General features: G+C 45.5%; 1 protein-coding gene across 1 annotated transcript in view; it reads right to left on the bottom strand.

Moving 5' to 3' along the window:
• Nucleotides 1–903: 903 nt before the first annotated feature.
• The window catches only part of nphs1 (NPHS1 adhesion molecule, nephrin), a gene marked incomplete at its 3' end in the record, with an annotated part of 130,702 nt that continues 110,269 nt past the window's right edge, over nucleotides 904–21,336 (bottom strand). The window contains 7 exon segments of the mRNA XM_083648232.1: nucleotides 904–978; nucleotides 1,348–1,537; nucleotides 17,381–17,460; nucleotides 17,581–17,750; nucleotides 19,162–19,240; nucleotides 19,844–19,976; nucleotides 20,546–20,594. Of these exon segments, the coding sequence (XP_083504358.1) occupies nucleotides 904–978; nucleotides 1,348–1,537; nucleotides 17,381–17,460; nucleotides 17,581–17,750; nucleotides 19,162–19,240; nucleotides 19,844–19,976; nucleotides 20,546–20,594 (776 nt within the window).

The raw sequence follows: 21,336 nt of genomic DNA, 5'->3' as shown, positions 1-21,336 counted from the left end.
AGGCACAAACCTAACTCAGTGGAGGAGCAATATTACACTGACAATATTCAGAAAGACTCAGGAGATGGTTTGATTTCAGAAAAAGGTACCTTGTATTAGAAAAACAAAGAAAATAAATAGACAAATACATTATGGCCAAATAGAATTGCATTTGGATACAAATACAGGCCAATCTTTGCCTCCATGTTTAAAAAAAAAAAAAAAAAAAAAAGTCATGCAAAAAAGAAATTGAGCACTCAAGTAAAATCTGGAAATAAACATTGGTGCCAAAACAGAAGTTACAGTGTCACCTCTAGTAAGGCGTTGTCATTGGGCTCGAGGTTGTCTTGGGTTGCATCGGGGTTGGTTGGGTTGTCAGTCATGGGAGTGAACCAGGTTATTTGATCAGTCATGTCGAGTTGGATGTTGTCTAGTCGCATCAGGGTTTCTTCTATTTCGTCGGTGGTCATGTCGGTCGGTGGGGTTGACAGTAGTGGGGTGATGAGTGGCAGTGGGATTGTCTATGCATTTTCTGGAGTTTTATTGTTGACTAGTAGCATGATTTGTATGTGTATCTTGCAGATGGCAGTTTTGGTTTTGCGGCGTTGGTTGCATTTGTATGTGTGGGTGTCCGGGTTAATTGTTTGCATGAATGCTGTACAAGTGCAGAAGTATTTACGTGTAACTGTGGCTCCTCGGATCTCGGATGTGTTTGACTGATGGTGCTGGCATATGAGGTCCAGGTGCAGTGGTGGGTGTTGATGTGGTGGTTTTGGTGGTGGATAAACATTTCTTGCCTTGGAAGGATCGGATGGAAAGGTTAGTGAGGTTGTACCAGTAGTCTAGGGTGATGTCTGAGTCGCCCCCCCCATACAGCCAAGTCGATAGTCCCGGTCGAGTCACTGATGAGGTACTTGGTGATGGTCATGGTGGAGCCGAAGATATTGTTGCTTCAGTGGAGGGGTTTTGGATTTGGAGGGTTTTGGCAGTGATGTTGATCTGCGGATGAGAATGGCATAGACATGAGGAAAATGATGAAGCATGTTTTGCCTGATATTGTATGTTTTAACCTCTACTTGACATTGATATGACCATTTATATAAAGGTTGACTGAGAAAATCGGGTGTCATGCATTGTGTAATGCATGTCTATAATAGACAGTGGCAGTTTATAGACTCAAGGGATATGGGCCAAGGTTCAGTAGGTGCAATTTGTGTTGTTTACATGCCATGTGCCATCCAATGTACGGTAACTTCTGTGGCATTGTATAAATGGCCTGCATTTATATAGCGCTTTTATCCAAAGCGCTTTACAGTCAGTAGGTACATTCACCCATGTATAGTGTGCAAGGAAAAGCAGTAGACTTACTTTTTGGTATTCGATGCCTTCAGCTTGAATTTGGGCAATGCTGATTTGGGTGGGTTTTGATGTGAAGGCTGCATCATACATAAATGGGAGTTCACGCAGAGGGCTGATGGGTGACTGATGGTTGACTTTGATGTCCGGTTTGGAGTGGAAGGAGGTGGTGAAAGTTCTATTCTCCAGTTTGACAGGGTGTCTAGAGAGAAGAGTACAGGCATGATGAGAACAAGCAGCTGTGATGAGTCACTGGCTGGCTGGGCAAAGGCATTGAGCGGCAGACAGCCTAATTGTAGGAAAGCAGTAACATAAGTGAAAGAAAGATAGATTGTTTAGTGGCTACAGGAAATGGCTATATGTATGTAAAGTGTGGGTAGATTAGGTGAAATGAAGGCACAACTAAAAGGGGGGGCAGTACAGTCAGATGAAGGGAACAGACAATAAAATTGCTAAGAATGTAAAAGACTTGCTATTTTGAGCAGCCAAGAAGGGGTTATGGAGTTTTGAGTTGAAGGAGACGATGTCTGTAAATCTGTCAGCTTCTTGTAGCATGGTGGGGTCCTTTGTGAAGCATTTCAGGAGGCTCACCTCATGTATATATCCACAGAACTCTAGTTTTGGAGTTTTGGCTTTTCATTGTTAACTTGAAATGGAGGTAAAAGTTGCAGCATTGTTAGTTATTGGCATAATTTCTTGTCCATTAGTATATTGTATTGATAGAGATTCCAAAAAATTCTTACCTTTCTTTGACTTAGTTGTAGCAGCAGTAGTAGCAAACTTGGCCTGCATAAGCACAAAGCCAGAACTCTTACTCTTAAAATAGTTTGCATTATTAAACAGAGGATAAGAATACATTTCAAATTACATCAGCACAGTTACTATGTTACTTAAAATTAGATCCATAGTCTCTTTAAAGTGAACAGAATTGGCATAAGATGTTGACACATAAGGTTGTGTAAACTTCCCTTCAACTCAATGCAAACCAAACACCTATTAGCTTATCAGGCTACTGGTTAATAAGCTAGCATGTAAAACATTTGACTCATTCAATTCTGGTGGACATTATGAATCAGCAATACCCTTACACCTCATGTTAAGATTGTAATAATGAATTGGATGTAGCTTACCTTCTACCAACCTGGCGCTCTATGCAGCTTCAATCAGGTTGATTCACAGCATCAGGGGTATACAGAACCTGAGTCAACTCTGATTGGCTGACAGTGGTGTTAATCGCACTGGAGGATTATGAGCAGTAATTGGGGTTCAATTAGCAAATTGTATTCACTTTATGCAGTAGGCTATGTATTACACATGTATTACGACTTTCTGTTCAAAACGCTCCCCCAGTTCTCCAGATAGCACTACACACCTGATGTTATATATTGACTGAGTTATGCCCCTAGATTGTGTGAAGTGAATTTTGTATAGATCCATGAGTTTGGCTGTTGTGGGCCTTATGGTTTCTGAGATCCACACACTTTTAGGGCAGAATAAGAACAAAAACAAATAGACACTAGATAATATATGAAACAAATTAACAGATTTGTGAGGAGAGAAACTGCAAGATCTGAAGATGATCTTGAGCCCAATGAGTGCACTGGGCCCAGGTGCCCCCAATCATCCTAATGACCCTAACAGCAGGCCTGTGAAAGATAGGACCAGGAGAGTGGGAAGATCATTTTTTGTTGCAATTTGTGTGACCTCATATCATATGATGTCAATACTAAGAGTACATTCATTGTATATAGACATTTACAAAATCAAGAACATCCAAATTAGAATAATCCATTTTATGTTTCAGCAGGTATACATTACATATTAGGAGTAGGAGTATAATAAAGGACATGCAGGTTGATGCTGTTCACTTCATTCCATTGCATGAATTGTGTTGTACCATGTTTTGTAACTAGCTGACCTAGCAGCATTAGCTCAGCACACCCAAGATAAATATAGTCTACATCATCTAGTTGCATAGCACTATGTTCATCATCATGCTTTCTCAGTCCAAAACTTTGGACGACAACATTGCAGTACAAGTTACACATTGCATAGACCAAAGGATTCCTTTAAGGAAATAACTTATTGTGCAACACATTTCATGATGCTTACCTTTGTGCTTCCTGAGCAAGTCTGCTTGTAACGATGTCACATGACACCAAGTCCTCTTCTTCTTCTTTTGGTTGGATTATTGGTTGACAGCTAGCTTTTGGGTGCAGTACTGCCACCTACTGATCTGGAGTGTAACATTAAACTCATCTTTGATCTATCAAACTATAAACACAATAGACAATGGCATGAAAGGAACCAAGTGATACTAATCGCCTCTGACTCTATTCATGTATCTTCTTAATATTAAATACCAGGACTATCTAATACTTATTCCATAATATGGCAGAAAATCAGGTACCAAAATGGTTTCCAATAGTTGGATACAAAATTGCCATCTTCAGGCCAAATTAAATGATATAATTCCAACCTGTAAAACAAACAAAATAGTTTCTACTGAATACATTTTGCAACATATAAAACAAAAAATTACATTACATTGGAGGTTAAAAAAAGGGGGGATTTGGTGTGATAATCAGAATGTCATGCATGACTCGTGTATTATAACATTGCACCCGACCTGAAACATGTATTACTCACTAGCTGCATTTACATGCACACTTTTTCCTCAATCTGATTGAAATCAATCGCTTTGAAGATTCCAGGGCAAGTGTTTACATGGGAGGTGATTAATACGATCTGGTGTTTACTTGTGCGACGCATTTAAATCAATGTGAAGTGAACAGCTGTGTGACATGCCCAAAAGTAATGGGCTAGAATTCCGCCAACTCTCGCATTGTCCGTGAGACTCAACCAATTGACAGTTCTCACAGGCTACTTCTTCTCTCTTCAAGTAGGCTATATTTCCTCAGTGAAAAATAAATTAATACTGTAATGTGTAAGTGTAGTTGTGTGTGTGTGCGTGTACGTGTGTGTGTGGGGTCCAAGCTTCCGGTGACTTGGGGGTTATACGTCAGATATACCAAATAGTGCACATTTAGTCAGAGATATGTGGACAAGTGCACCAAGTTTGGTTTAGATCCGGTGACCTGGGGGTTAAATGTGACAGACACCAAATAGTGCACATTTAGTCAGAGTTGGTAAGTGCAAAGAGGCACCAATTTTGGCAATGTGCATTGGAGCTAGGTGCTGAAGTACACCAACTAGGGTACAACCTTGCTACAGTGAACATTTAAGCTTGAATCAGGGTGTAAATTACATTTTCAAGTCAACTTGGCATCTCAGGGCTTGTGGAGACTTTGATTACACCAGGTGAGCAGTATGGAAGCATTTTATGTATTCAGTTTTTTACATTTTTGCTCATGGCCAACTTCACTCAGCAGACTGCTTTCTGTGCCTGTTGTGGTTGGAGTGCAGTACTCCCATCAGTGTGTGATGCGTCGAGTGCTTTACCCAGTACACTGACTGCATGCAAGTACCGCATAGGACCCCACTTCAAATAAACCAAAATATACCTTTCACAAATCAACTCAATAAGTGTCAAAGTAAATTAATGCCTGCAAAAGTGTTTTCGGATATGTGTGAGATTATGTGCAAAATAAATCAGCATTGATTTTTGGAGTGTCCCTTTAAGGCCAAAACTCCTTAACATCTTAGTTGGCTTTAATTAAACACAAGGATAGGAATACATTTCAAATCACAACACATTACTGTCACTTAAAATTACGTTCATACCTCCCTTTACATAACATTGAAATTATATTTCAGATTGTGTAAACCTCCCTTTACTCACCGATTTGGCTTTGAGGTTTCATTCAGCAGGTTTCAATAAGATTTACCTTAATTGGATGTAAAAAAAAAAAAAAAAAAAAAAACTTTCCCTCTACACTGCCAACTGTCTTGCACCATCTCCATTCATCTGAATGATTCAATGCACCTGGTAAAGCCTGACCACAGCCCAACTCTGATTGGCTCAGAGTGATGTCAGTCACACATCAGGATTACAAGCCCCGCCAACTACTGTTTCATGTAAAATGCATTGGTGATACATTTTGCAGTGTAAACATTGGTGACCTGAGTTTACAATTATCAAATTGTGTGTTCTTAAAGTCCCTGGAAACCAGAAATATTTCTTTATTATTTAGCATTTTGAGTTCATCACATCACAGGACCCTATGTTAATAAGCCACCAGCCAAATTTGAACGATGATGAACGTCGCAAAGTATATAAATTTAGGTTTGACAGTCTGGCAAAACTCATGAGAAAATCATTATTTTTTAGAGTGTATTTCTCCCGCGGACTGTGTGGGCGTGTCCCATCTACAGCAGGTTTTCAGAGAGAGAGAGAGCGCGAGACAGAGGGGGGAGGGAAACGGAGAAAGAGATCAAGTTACACAGCACTTGCGAGTGTGTGTGTGTGTGTGTGTGTGTGTGTGTGTGTGTGAGAGAGCCACCAGCCTGTGTGTCTCTCGCTCTCTCTCACTAGTCCAGAGAGAGAGAGAGAGAGAGAGAGAGAGAGAGAGAGAGAGAGAGAGAGAGAGAGAGAGAGAGAGAGAGAGAGAGAGAGAAGCACATGGCCTGAAATCCGACACCTTGCTAATCTCACAAGCATAGCGCTTGGCAGACGGCACACAGAGTGGGAGGCAGACGGACACTGAGGGAGCGCTGTCACTGGGGGCAAAGAACGGACTTGCCATAGGTGGGTGCGGATTGCGCGCGTGTACAAAGGTTATATAGAGCTTATGACGTCATAAGCTCCTGCGTTTTAGCACCTCGCGCACTGCTGTCTTCAATGAGGAAGTACTTTGTAGAATCTTGTAGAAAAGTGGCGATTTTAAGGCTTTGGGTTGAAAGTAATGTATAATAATTTCGGAGGCACAAAATTACTAACATAAGACCCTAAATAACATAGTTAGAACGTTTTTGTGGATTTTGGTTTCCAGGGACTTTAAGTTAAAGCAACTCTGCTCAACATGTGGTAAAATCGGCCAGGATGAGCGGTAATGAGTGTCACACCTATGAACAGGTGAGGGCAATGTGACCCCTCAGCACTGGACCCAGATACAACTACAAGAAAAGATGGCAGACACAGCAGGACAAGGTGCTGGGTGATTTTATTTTCCCAACATCAAAAGTGATAGTGAGGCAATCAGCATGTTGCCTGTGGATAACAAGAACACAGATTTGCCCAAATAAACAATGTTAACAAGCAATCCAAATGACATCAAATTAGCAATAAACAAACAATCGAAGCAACAATAAAGCGCCCTTTTAAGAATTTGAGCCCCTGCCCCTCTAATGTTCTCTGCACATCCCGGCTCTCTTCTGTTATTTCCATCAGTCTTTTGTGTTGCTGCCTTCGGCTCTGGTGAAATAAAATCGATCTCCTTGCTCAGCTTTAACATGACGGTGGTTTTCAATTGTTTTGAGAGAGAAAAAGTCCGCTCCTCAGAAAGCCCTTTGTAGTTGCGTGTAACGTCGGCTCCGCTAGGCCGGAGGCGGGGGTTTAGCGAAGCCGCGGTCTTGCCTAGTGAGTTGCCGCCGGGGTAGAGGCTTCCCTTCTGCCCGTAGCGCAACTCCCATCCCCCGCGCAGTGCATGCATGTGAGTTTGAGTAACAACAAAGTGATATCCATTCTCCTGGCCGATTCTCATATTTGCTCATGTACACTGTAGGTAATTTACAGGCACCAGTATTTCATAACCAGTTTAAAAGTTCTGTGTATGGATTTAATTTTAACGTTATACGTTATAGCCTACTTTGGCTATGGGCGGAGGACAGATATGCAGTCGCTACTGTATGACGACCAGGTGTGGGCGGAGGCGAGTAAACTTGCTATGGAAACAGAGTCTATATCAAGTAGAGACGAGTAAGACCAGGTCGAGTAGAGCTGTACTGTGCTGTTATATGTGGTGGAAATGAGCCATTGGTTGAGATCCGGTGATGTGACGGGGTCCTAAGCAGTAGTAGTAGTAGTAGTAGCAGTAGTGGTAATAGTAGTAGTAGTAGTGGTAGTAGTAGTAGTGGATTTAGTCAGTTGATATGTACACAAGTGCACAAAGTTTGGTTGAGATCCGGTGACCTGACGGGGTCCAAGCGGTAGTAGCAGTAGTAGTAATAGTAGTGGGAGTAGTGGGAGTGGATTTAGCCAGAGTTGATATGTGCACAAGTGCACAATGTTTGGTTGAGATCTGGTGACCTGATGGGGTCCAAGCGGTAGTAGCAGTAGTAGTAATAGTAGTGGGAGTAGTGGGAGTGGATTTAGTCAGTTGATATGTACACAAGTGCACAAAGTTTGGTTGAGATCCGGTGACCTGACGGGGTCCAAGCGGTAGTAGCAGTAGTAGTAATAGTAGTGGGAGTAGTGGGAGTGGATTTAGGCAGAGTTGATATGTGCACAAGTGCACAAAGTTTGGTTGAGATCCAGTGACCTGATGGGGTCCAAGCGGTAGTAGCAGTAGTAGTAATAGTAGTAGTGGGAGTAGTGGGTTTTTGACGTGCATACTGTTTAGGGGTCGACCGATTATCGGTTTATCGAGGCCGATATTTAGCATTTTACCGATTATCTGTATCGGCATTTTCATTGGCTGTTTGCCGATATAATAAATGTATTAAAAAATGCGCTAATTTGCGGCTGCTGCACCTGGAAGAAGCCTCTCCTACAGTAGTTCCCTCTGTGTGATCTGGAGCAATGTCCCGCCCACAACGCTATCTGATTGGTTACACATCGAGCAATAGCCTATCAGAGGGCTCAGAGATTAAATCTGACACCTCAGTGCTCTCTCTCTTCAGCCTGCACAGAGGCTCATCGGTCGTCGGAGCTCTGCTGCCTGAGCGAGTGCAGCGGACTCGAGTTGGCTGTTGTGACTGTGACAGTCACAGTGTTAAGGTAAAGCAGCAGATATTGCCATGCCGAAGTTGTAATAAAGTGAATATACATCATAATTACCTACGCTGACATTGCAAAAACACCACGATCTTATGAGCGATTCATATGAAGCGCTGCCTGGCAGCCTCGCACAGTGCAAAGTGTGGAGATAGGTCTGTCTATGTGAGAGAGATGAAGCAGTTTCATTGAAAATGCGTGCATGCACTTTGTTGCAGTGATAACGCGATAACAAGATAAGAGAGATTATTTGTGTACCGATAGCATAATATATCTTTGAGTAACGTTGGTGCCTGCAGTGCTGTGCAACTCAAACTTATCACCCCCGCTGTTGAAAAGGGCAATAGCCTAGTAAACCTCACAAAGCATTGGGGCACTAGTTTTTAGTTCCATAGTAGCGTGTCCACGGTGTAGCGTCGCTCTTTTTGAATCAAATGGCCATGGTTGTCAGTAGCAAAGCTGTTTTATTGATCCAGTCGCGCTGCGTGTCCAAAAAATACATTGGCATGTCTGGGCAAGCAGAGCGGACTTTTTTTCTGTTCTCTGCCTCTGTTTGGAACAAGGAACCGAATAAACTAGGACGATACATTTCGTCAGCGGACTCTCTGTTTGTTTGGAATGAAACAAGGAACCGAATAAACAAGGATGAGACATTACGTCAGCGGATGCACGGATGAACGTGTTTGTTTCAGTATTCTCCTTTGAGAGCCTGGGGGTGAGGTTAGTGTCAGGTGTAAGCAGAGGGAAACCCTCTATTATTTTGTTACTGTAGTGAGTCGGTGTTAGTTTGTTAAAAGTATAAGTCCACAGCTTTATCTTGATAATATGCCCAAGTCTCCACTAGATTGAGCACACACACACACACACACACACACACACACACACACACACACACACACACACACACACACACACACACACACACACACACACACCACTTTGCTTAATGTTAATAGTGTGACTATTTTCAATGGGTTGTGTTATTAAAAATTTTGACACCAAGATTTTCAATTTTACTGCAAATGTATATTGGTTCCAAAATATCGGTTATCGGTCTGCTTGACTCGCGATAATTGGTATCGGCCATGAAAAAACCATATCGGTCGATCCCTACTGTTTCAGCGGAGAAGTAAAATAATAATAAACCGTACAATTACAATAGGGATCCTAGCACTTCGTGCTTGGACCCCTAATAACACAACAATACAGCATCTGATACTGGAGAGACCCATGTGGTGTTTAACAGTGCGATGTTTAGATAACCATAACTCAACTCAACTCCTTTGATTTGCAACCCCCCTGGACCATTAGGCTACATGCAAATGTCATTAGTCTTCTATGCTACCATTTGAATGGATGGTTTTATTTTGTGTTCTCTCTCCATGTGGCCTGGTACAGTATCCATGCCAGGCCATCAAAACCATTAACCAACATCCATAGTTAAAGAGGATCACAATGCTCTTTTACTTTCAGCATGCATTCAAATTGCTCCTCATCAAATATTAACATTTCATTGTGTTTTCATTTCAAAGTTGTCTTTCATGGACTGATGTTATATTCATTCAGGTCTATTTTTCCATCCATATTGGAAGGCAATTTATGTTCCCTTCACTGACACTGGGAGAGCAGAGCCACAGACAGAGTGATAATATTAGCCAATTAATTCATCTTCTAATTTGTAAGACCTGTTTTTTTTATTTATCTTTAATGCAAATAGAAATATCTGAATGAGAGCAATGACAGAATTGCAGAACTCAAGTTAGTTCCTTACTGATAACACACCGAATGATAGTGATAAAGGAGTATTATTATTCAATAAAAATGTTATTATTTAAAATAAAAACATTCAGGAGAGGGATATAAGCACATGGAAATGGAAACAATGCTGAGCTAATTAAAGTCTCTTATTTGTTTCTCTTTTAACTAAATTGTGCACTCATGCAGGCTGTGTGTTCCAGCTCCCTCGGGACCTTCCTTCTGTATATAACATATCAAAATATGCATGAAACGAGGGAAGAAAAATGGATGTTGATGTACAGCATTGAGCTGTCAAACCTTCAGTTTAGCACATTATTGTTCCTCCCTGAGCAGAAATAATGCATGGAGTGAGAGCAGCCTTTGGTAAAAACACAGCAGTCAGCTTGACAGGAACTTAAACAATTGTTCAGTAATGAGACAAACATGCCTTGACAGTTCATGATGGAGAATAGCAAGCCTAATTGAGAGAAAGCGCCACCAGTTCAGTGAATCATTGAGATTTATCTCCCAGCAGTCCCCACTGAGGAAACAAATGTTGTTGGTGTGGAGAAATGCGTGGACAGTACCAGTGTAGCCATCTCTCAATATCACCTCTCACATAAGTAAATATTTCCGTGGCAATTATTGTTTGAAAATGATTTGATGAGAGTGTTCTATTGTACTACAGTAAATATGAGATCTCGTGGGAACATTGGCCCAGAAATAGAACAACGCTTGAAACAGTCCAAATCATCCTCATTAAAATAGAAAAACTGTGGCTTATTATATTTCCCTCCATGGGATCAGTAAATAAAGATAATAATGTGTGTGTGTGTGTGTGTGTGTGTGTGTGTGTGTGTGTGAGAGAGAGAGATGTGTGTGTGTGTGTGTGTGTGTGAGAGAGATATGTGTGTGTGTGTGTGTGTGTGTGTGAGAGAGAGAGAGAGAGATGTGTGTGTGTGTGTGTGTGTGTGTGTGTGTGTGAGAGAGAGAGAGAGAGAGAGATGTGTGTGTGTGTGTGTGTGTGTGTGTGTGTGTGTGTGTGTGTCATTGTGCATGTGTGTGTTCATGAAACTGATGTGACAAATCAAGCTTGAGGGAGAATGAGGAAGCAGAAACAGCATGCGTGTGTGTGTGTGTGTGTGTAGGGATAGGAGCCCAGTGACTGTTCGAGTAATACATACAATGAGGCAGAAGGAACTTGGAGAAGCGATGGAAACTTTGAGGAAGTTGTATTTTTTGACTCAAATTTGACACACAGAGCACACAGACCCTGTTACTGGAATATAAGAACATACTGTACCCAATAAGTATGCATATACTGTCTATTGTCAGGATGATATAACGTGTAACAACAAACCTCTTTGTAGCATATGTACGTCATAAATAGATGTATATTGGTCAGATCTGACCATGTTGACAGAGGAGCAAAATCCTGCAATTAACTACTTTTCCTTGAACTACCATGCACTGTCTTGCACAATAATGAAAACCAACGAAAGGACAAGAGTAGACTTGCTGTAATAGCCACAGCTGCAGCTTAGCTCAACCCCAGCATCCCCCCCTCTCTCTAAGACATCTCCCCCTCTCTCCCTGCATCTCCCCCTCTCTCTAAGACATCTCCCCCTCTCTCTCTAAGACATCTCCCCCTCTCTCCCTGCATCTCCCCCTCTCTCTAAGACATCTCCCCCTCTCTCCCTGCATCTCCCCCTCTCTCTAAGACATCTCCCCCTCTCTCCCTGCATCTCCCCCTCTCTCTAAGACATCTCCCCCTCTCTCTCTGCATCTCCCCTCTCTCTCTAAGACATCTCCCCCTCTCTCTCTGCATCTCCCCTCTCTCTCTAAGACATCTCCCCCTCTCTCCCTGCATCTCCCCCTCTCTCTAAGACATCTCCCCCTCTCTCCCTGCATCTCCCCCTCTCTCTCTAAGACATCTCCCCCTCTCTCCCTGCATCTCCCCCTCTCTCTAAGACATCCCCCCCTCTCTCCCTGCATCCCCCCTCTCTCTCTAAGACATCTCCCCCTCTCTCCCTGCATCCCCCCTCTCTCTCTAAGACATCTCCCCCTCTCTCCCTGCATCCCCCCTCTCTCTCCCTGCATCCCTCTCTCTCTAAGACATCTCCCCCTCTCTCCCTGCATCCCCCCTCTCTCTCTAAGACATCTCCCCCTCTCTCCCTGCATCCCCCCTCTCTCTCTAAGACATCTCCCCCTCTCTCTCTAAGACATCTCCCCCTCTCTCTCTAAGACATCTCCCCCTCTCTCCCTGCATCCCCCCTCTCTCTCTAAGACATCTCCCCCTCTCTCCCTGCATCCCCCCTCTCTCTCTAAGATATCTCCCCCTCTCTCCCTGCATCCCCCCTCTCTCCCTGCAACCCCTCTCTCTCTAAGACATCTCCCCCTCTCTCTCTCTGCATCTCCCCCTCTCTCCCTGCATCCCCCCTCTCTCTCTAAGACATCTCCCCCTCTCTCTCTGCATCTCCCCCTCTCCCTGCCCCCCTCTCTCTCTGCATCTCCCCCTCTCTCTCTAAGACATCTCCCCCTCTCTCCCTGCATCCCCCCTCTCTCTGTAAGACATCTCCCCCTCTCTCTGCATCTCCCCCTCTCTCTAAGACATCTCCCCCTCTCTCTCTGCATCCCCCCTCTCTCTAAGACATCTCCCCCTCTCTCCCTGCATCCCCCTCTCTCTGTAAGACATCTCCCCCTCTCCCTGCATCCCCCTCTCTCTCTGCATCTCCCCCTCTCTCCCTGCATCCCCCCTCTCTCTGTAAGACATCTCCCCCTCTCTCTGCATCCCCCCTCTCTCTAAGACATCTCCCCCTCTCTCCCTGCACACCCCTCTCTCTAAGACATCTCCCCCTCTCTCTAAGACAAATTCCCTGTAAGGTTTCTCTCTCTCGCTGATTTTGGGAGTTGAACTTCAATCTGAGAGAAAACAAGATGAGGAGTCTGGCTCAAGATATGGCTTTACCTTCTGAATACATTATCACGCCCAATTAGCATTTTGTATTAGCCCATTGTAGAGACAGGAGTGGCTAGCTGGGAGCTCCAAACCTCTTGGTATGGGCCAAAGGAGGGGAAGGCCACTGGCAATAGGTCCTCGTCTGTCTGTCATTACATTAGGTCATTTGGCAGACGCTTTTATCCAAAGCGACTTACAATAACACATTTCTGTCAGCAATAGAGAAATCAACTATGCAACACAGTCTATGACAACTACAACTTCTGAAGGAATAGTGGTAAAGTTTAGTTAGTAGTTTTTGTTTGGTTTTTGTTTGTTTTTTTTAATTGAGAGAGAGAAAGAAGTTAGATCAAGAAGGGCTCAGATGGAGCCTGAAAAGGTGCGTATTTAGTCTTTTCCAAAAGATCGGCAGTGATTCAGCCGTCCTGACCGAAGGTGGAAGCTCGTTCCACCATTGAGGTGCCAGGGACGAGAAGAGTCACGAACGGGATGAGCGACTTTTGAGCCCCCGTAGTGGAGGAGGGGCGAGGCGTCCCGCACTGGTGGAGGAGCGGAGGGAGCGCTGAGAGTTTTGGAACCTGACCATAGATTGAAGGTACAGAGGGGCTGTCTGGTGTACTGCCCTGTAGGCCAGAACCAGTGTCTTGAATTTAATGCGTGGAGAGATGGGAAGCCAGTGAAGGTCCCGGAAGAGGGGAATGACATGAGAGAATTGGGGTTGGTTGAATACCAGACGGGCTGCAGCGTTCTGGATGAGCTGAAGTGGTCGGATGTCAGCGGCAGGTCAGATGCCCGGAGCGACACATGTCAACTCTGGATTGTGCAAAAGGGCAGCAGATTGCAGCAGGGCATCGTGATGACTATGTGCTGCTTCTACCACAGTGCCAGCCAGAGCGATATGAATCAGACTGTTAGCATTGACTCTATCTGACTGACTCATGTCTGTGTATGTGCAGGCCAAAGCAGGGGGGGACTGACTCATGTCTGTGTATGTGCAGGCCAAAGCAGGGGGACTGACTCATGTCTGTGTATGTGCAGGCCAAAGCAGGGGGGGACTGACTCATGTCTGTGTATGTGCAGGCCAAAGCAGGGGGGACTGACTCATGTCTGTGTATATGCAGGCCAAAGCAGGGGGGACTGACTCATGTCTGCCTGTGTATGTGCAGGCCAAAGCAGGGGGGACTGACTCATGTCTGTGTATGTGCAGGCCAAAGCAGGGGGGACTGACTCATGTCTGCCTGTGTATGTGCAGGCCAAAGCAGGGGGGACTGACTCATGTCTGTGTATGTGCAGGCCAAAGCAGGGGGAACTGACTCATGTCTGTGTATGTGCAGGCCAAAGCAGGGGGGACTGACTCATGTCTGTGTATGTGCAGGCCAAAGCAGGGGGAACTGACTCATGTCTGTGTATGTGCAGGCCAAAGCAGGGGGGACTGACTCATGTCTGTGTATGTGCAGGCCAAAGCAGGGGGAACTGACTCATGTCTGTGTATGTGCAGGCCAAAGCAGGGGGGACTGACTCATGTCTGTGTATGTGCAGGCCAAAGCAGGGGGGACTGACTCATGTCTGTGTATGTGCAGGCCAAAGCAGGGGGACTGACTCATGTCTGTATATATGCAGGCCAAAGCAGGGGGACTGACTCATGTCTGTGTATGTGCAGGCCAAAGCAGGGGACTGACTCATGTCTGTGTATGTGCAGGCCAAAGCAGGGGGGACTGACTCATGTCTGTGTATGTGCAGGCCAAAGCAGGGGGACTGACTCATGTCTGTGTATGTGCAGGCCAAAGCAGGGGGGACTGACTCATGTCTGTGTATGTGCAGGCCAAAGCAGGGGGACTGACTCATGTCTGTGTATGTGCAGGCCAAAGCAGGGGACTGACTCATGTCTGTGTATGTGCAGGCCAAAGCAGGGTGAACTGACTCATGTCTGTGTATATGCAGGCCAAAGCAGGGGGGACTGACTCATGTCTGCCTGTGTATGTGCAGGCCAAAGCAGGGGGGACTGACTCATGTCTGTGTATGTGCAGGCCAAAGCAGGGGGGACTGACTCATGTCTGTGTATGTGCAGGCCAAAGCAGGGGACTGACTCATGTCTGTGTATGTGCAGGCCAAAGCAGGGGGGACTGACTCATGTCTGTGTATGTGCAGGCCAAAGCAGGGGACTGACTCATGTCTGTGTATGTGCAGGCCAAAGCAGGGGGGACTGACTCATGTCTGTGTATGTGCAGGCCAAAGCAGGGGGGACTGACTCATGTCTGTGTATGTGCAGGCCAAAGCAGGGGACTGACTCATGTCTGTGTATGTGCAGGCCAAAGCAGGAGGGACTGACTCATGTCTGTGTATGTGCAGGCCAAAGCAGGGGGGACTGACTCATGTCTGTGTATGTGCAGGCCAAAGCAGGGGACTGACTCATGTCTGTGTATGTGCAGGCCAAAGCAGGGGGGACTGACTCATGTCTGTGTATGTGCAGGCCAAAGCAGGGGGGACTGACTCATGTCTGTGTATGTGCAGGCCAAAGCAGGGGGGACTGACTCATGTCTGTCTGTGTATGTGCAGGCCAAAGCAGGGGGGACTGACTCATGTCTGTATATGTGCAGGCCAAAGCAGGGGGGACTGACTCATGTCTGTGTATGTGCAGGCCAAAGCAGGGGGAACTGACTCATGTCTGTGTATGTGCAGGCCAAAGCAGGGGGGACTGACTCATGTCTGTGTATGTGCAGGCCAAAGCAGGGGGAACTGACTCATGTCTGTGTATGTGCAGGCCAAAGCAGGGGGGGCTGACTCATGTCTGTGTATGTGCAGGCCAAAGCAGGGGGAACTGACTCATGTCTGTGTATGTGCAGGCCAAAGCAGAGGGGACTGACTCATGTCTGTATATGTGCAGGCCAAAGCAGGGGGAACTGACTCATGTCTGCCTGTGTATATATGCAGGCCAAAGCAGGGGGGACTGACTCATGTCTGCCTGTGTATATACTGTATGCAGGCCAAAGCAGGGGGGACTGACTCATGTCTGTGTATGTGCAGGCCAAAGCAGGGGGGACTGACTCATGTCTGTGTATGTGCAGGCCAAAGCAGGGGGGACTGACTCATGTCTGTGTATGTGCAGGCCAAAGCAGGGGGGACTGACTCATGTCTGTGTATGTGCAGGCCAAAGCAGGGGGGACTGACTCATGTCTGTGTATGTGCAGGCCAAAGCAGGGGGGACTGACTCATGTCTGTGTATGTGCAGGCCAAAGCAGGGGGGACTGACTCATGTCTGTGTATGTGCAGGCCAAAGCAGGGGGGACTGACTCATGTCTGTGTATGTGCAGGCCAAAGGAGGGGGGACTGACTCATGTCTGTGTATGTGCAGGCCAAAGCAGGGGGGACTGACTCATGTCTGCCTGTGTATGTGCAGGCCAAAGCAGGGGGGACTGACTCATGTCTGTGTATGTGCAGGCCAAAGCAGGGGGAACTGACTCATGTCTGCCTGTGTATGTGCAGGCCAAAGCAGGGGGGACTGACTCATGTCTGTGTATGTGCAGGCCAAAGGAGGGGGGACTGACTCATGTCTGTGTATGTGCAGGCCAAAGCAGGGGGGACTGACTCATGTCTGCCTGTGTATGTGCAGGCCAAAGCAGGGGGGACTGACTCATGTCTGTGTATGTGCAGGCCAAAGCAGGGGGGACTGACTCATGTCTGTGTATGTGCAGGCCAAAGCAGGGGGGACTGACTCATGTCTGTGTATGTGCAGGCCAAAGCAGGGGGGACTGACTCATGTCTGTGTATGTGCAGGCCAAAGGAGGGGGGACTGACTCATGTCTGTGTATGTGCAGGCCAAAGCAGGGGGGACTGACTCATGTCTGCCTGTGTATGTGCAGGCCAAAGCAGGGGGGGACTGACTCATGTCTGTGTATATGTGCAGGCCAAAGCAGGGGGGGACTGACTCATGTCTGCCTGTGTATGTGCAGGCCAAAGCAGGGGGGGACTGACTCATGTCTGCCTGTGTATGTGCAGGCCAAAGCAGGGGGACTGTGGGTACTGACCTTGATGGGGCTGCAGCAGAACAAAGTGAGGTTCGTGGGGAGGTGGGAAGACGGAATTGAGCTGGTGGTGTAGTGGGGATCATGTTGGGGGGGAAATAATGTATGGTTTCATATTCTGACATACTGGACTGTATGAGCTTTCTGAAGCTTCCAAATCACTCCGCCTTGCTTCTGCTCAGCCGGTCACACCACTTTACATTCAAAGCTTTTGAAGAAAACATTTATGATTGAAAAAAAGAAAGAAAAGAAACATATGCTGGCCAAAATAATAAACCCTAATTGCATTCAAGACAGCTTGAGAAAATGCCATTCAAATATAATTAAATAAATACGTTTATACAACATTGAACTGAATGTCTGCTGTTGAGTCAGAAGTGCTGCATTGTGGTTGCTGAACAAAGCTCTGACCTTCTCGCTCTCTAGACTAACTCGCCTCGAAGTTCAAATGGCAGATCATAATCTCTGTGCGGTGGTCGATCATCTATGGACTCCTTGACTCTGCCAGTCTCCTGGTGATAGACAGGTTGCATCAGCATTAGTGTTATTAAGGCATGTGATCTACCTTGCTGAGATGTTCTGGACTGCATGAAGACATTGAAGTCTTGTATGGCTTGCTTATTGCTACAGACCTGAGGGTAGTAGGCAGGTGGCATCCAGTTGCCCCTCTGATGTGGCAATCTGTGGTCAAACAAGGCAGGAGGGGCAGGGAGAGAGGAGCCAGGGACATCCTGATACAGATGGCAGTCTCTTACATCCTCATACACATGGCTTTGACATTCCACTGGGTAGCGGGTGACATCTTGAAGAATGACAGCAGAAGGAAATAAATACACATATCACAACCTGAAGATAGACAAAGGGATGTTAAACAAACTTAAAAAAAATATGCCTCTGACTCAAAAGTTGCTAATCATTAACTTAAGATTAAGTGATCCTTTATTTATCCCCATGGGGAAACTCATCCTCTGCATTTGACCCATCCTCTACTAGGAACCTTCCTAGAACTAGGAGCAGTGGGCAGCCATAGTGCAGTGCCCGGGGACCAACTCCAGTTCTTTTTGCCAGCCTTGGTCAGGGGCACTGACAGGAGTCTTAACCAGGCCCGGTTTTACAGGGGTGCAAAAGCCCGCATTGCACCCTTATTTTAATTGTCTGCATGCTCAGTTGAAAAGAGTGGTAACTTCTTTTTTTTTAATAAATGCTGCAGCTGCACACTTACTGTTTAAACTTGAATTATAATTGTTGTTTTTCTTTGTTCTTTTATGTGAATTTATGGCTTTTTGGCACCTATATGTAACCTTTTCAGGTTGAGACAGAGCCGTATAGATAGAAGAGTCCCGACATCTCCATTGACTCCAATGGACCAGTTTTTTACTCTCAAGAGTTCCAGGAAGTAAGGTCCTGGATTAAGCAGCACTGTCGAGTTGCAGCAAAATAGACAGTTTGTGTTGTACTCTGAAAGGGATTTTCCCCCCTTGAATCAAATTGTACATTATCAGCTTTATTTTAGCATGCAAAAGTAGCGCAAGACCCATTCCTGGCTGTTCATTGGCTAATGAGTCTCGCATTATTTTTGGTCCTCCGCTGACGCCACTCTCTCTCTAGAGGACACTAGGTTGAGATAATTGTATTATCAATGATAATACAAATATTTGGACCATATAATGATAATTTTTTATTATATGGTCCAAATATTTCAGTAAAGCACTTGAAACACTTGAAATATTCTTGATTGGCTGGTATCATTCTACTTGAAATGATGGTAAAATGCATTATTTTTTAGTAAAATAACATGTCAAATTTTTTGGCACGGGTCGGCCCGTGCATGTGCACCCCTTCCTATCTAGGATGCATCCCTAGTCATCTTGTTCTGGAACCGGCCCTGGTCTTAACCCTAACATACATGTCTTTGATGGTGGGAGGAAACTGGAGCACCCGGAGAAAAACCACACGAACACGGGGAGAACATGCAAACTCCACACAGAAAGGACCTGGGTTCGAACCCGGGACCTTCTTGCTGTGTGCTAACCACTGAGCCACCGTGCCATCTATACTGTAAATATTAAGATAATATGGAATTGAAAGAGGATGATTAAATGAGAGAAGGCCTATTTCTGTATATTTGAGATGAGGATAACATTTGGTGACATTATGTTACGTGAACAACGACTTAGGTGATTGATTGCCTCTGTGGTCTGGGTGTGTCTCACCAAGCCTGTGTGTTTCCTCTGGGTGTGGACACAGAGGAGGCCAGTATTCAGCAGTGGGGTAATAGTAGTGGGAGCTTTGCTGGAATGAGTCAAACAGAAACAAGAGATAAAATTAGGTTACAACTTTGACCTCTAATTGACTTAAGTGAATTATAATTCCATGTGTTTTAACAGGGGTGTACATGATGACGCCGCGTAGAAGCGTGCCGCTGAGTGCATAAAGTGTGAATTGTTTTAAATCACGGCTAGCTAAAGCCTGTCTCCATGGGGAGTTACGGTTTCATTAGAACACATCCTGGATGACAGAACAGTGCTATCTGTCTTGTTATACCTCACTCAACATTTCTCTTCAAGGTTCAAATCCTCGTTTCACAAAGTGCAATAATCATTTCTCTGACATCGATGTGTATTTTGAATGCTAATTGTGGGTTATTGATCTGTGTTCCATCTCTGAGCACAGCTAAAGGTTTTCATTAGTTTATCTATCCATTCCCCTTGTTATGCCTGCATTGTTACACTTCCTCTCCTGGCAGATGCCTTCACCCCCGGCCCAACCTCTTCTCCTCTCCTCACCTGTTTACTCAACCTTTTCCCTGTCTTTACATATTTTCTCGATTGCCCTTTTCTCTCCCTCCATCCCCGCTCTCCTCCCTCCTCCTCCTCTCTCTCTATCTGTTCTCACCCCAGCGTAGCTCTCGTACACGTTGCCGTCTGTTTCAGATCCAGAGTCGATGAGGAGCGTGCGCTGGGCCGCGGCGTTGATCTTCTCTCTGCTCTCATACCTATTGGAGGTGCTTCCAGTGGACTGGCTGGACCTGAAAGGAGAGGGGCAGATTCTTCACGTGACATCTCTTGCCCCGGAAGTGAGTTTCCCCATTCATTTCTTCCATAGACAGTTTGCCAACCAGTGACCTACTGAATCGTGAGTGACCATAAAACATTTCAGTTTGAATTTTTTGTTTTATTTTTTTGTTTTTGCTCCAACTGAAATGTTTTATGGTCACTCACGATTTTTTGAAATGTCTATGGAGAAAATGAAGGGGAAACTCACTTCCAGGGCAAGAGATGTCACATGACTGTTCAGCTCTATAGCTGTTAATCCCCAACATCAAACACAGATACACACAAAGAGCTCATAACAGCATCCTTTATACGTGTTATGAGCTCTTTAATGAGAAAGCGGTTAGCTTGTGATACATGGAACCAATTAATGCAGGATTGCGGTGGCTGCTTGATGACACTAATCTAAATGGAAAGTGACAGGAGCCTGTTGTTCTGCCTGTTGGGCTGTTGTAGCTGCTGGATCAGCTGGTCAGGTCTCAGACTTTGTCAAGTGGATTGGATGTAGCCTCTCTATTAGTTCTCGTGCAGAAGCTTAACCTACCTTTCGTCTTCACTCTTCTTTCCATCCAACACACTGTCTTCTCTAGCACCTGCAGGTGGAAGAGAGACATTCAACACACTGTCTTCTCTAGCACCTGCAGGTGGAAGAGAGACATTCAACACACTGTCTTCTCTAGCACCTGCAGGTGGAAGAGAGACATTCAACACACTGTCTTCTCTAGCACCTGCAGGTGGAAGAGAGACATTCAACACACTGTCTTCTCTAGCACCTGCAGGTGGAAGAGAGACATTCAACACACTGTCTTCTCTAGCACCTGCAGGTGGAAGAGAGACATTCAACACACTGTCTTCTCTAGCACCTGCAGGTGGAAGAGAGACATTCAACACACTGTCTTCTCTAGCACCTGCAGGTGGAAGAGAGACATTCAACACACTGTCTTCTCTAGCACCTGCAGGTGGAAGAGACACATTCAACACACTGTCTTCTCTAGCACCTGCAGGTGGAAGAGAGACATTCAACACACTGTCTTCTCTAGCACCTGCAGGTGGAAGAGAGACATTCAACACACTGTCTTCTCTAGCACCTGCAGGTGGAAGAGAGACATTCAACACACTGTCTTCTCTAGCACCTGCAGGTGGAAGAGAGACATTCAACACACTGTCTTCTCCAGCACCTGCAGGTGGAAGAGAGACATTCAACACACTGTCTTCTCTAGCACCTGCAGGTGGAAGAGAGACATTCAACACACTGTCTTCTCTAGCACCTGCAGGTGGAAGAGAAACAGCTATCACTATTAGCAAATGAGAACTTGAAGAGAGGGGCATCATCTG

This window comes from Poromitra crassiceps (assembly GCF_964638095.1).
Source record: "Poromitra crassiceps genome assembly, chromosome: 1".
Lineage (NCBI taxonomy): Eukaryota > Metazoa > Chordata > Actinopteri > Beryciformes > Melamphaidae > Poromitra > Poromitra crassiceps.
This window is presented reverse-complemented; position numbering and strand designations above follow the sequence as displayed.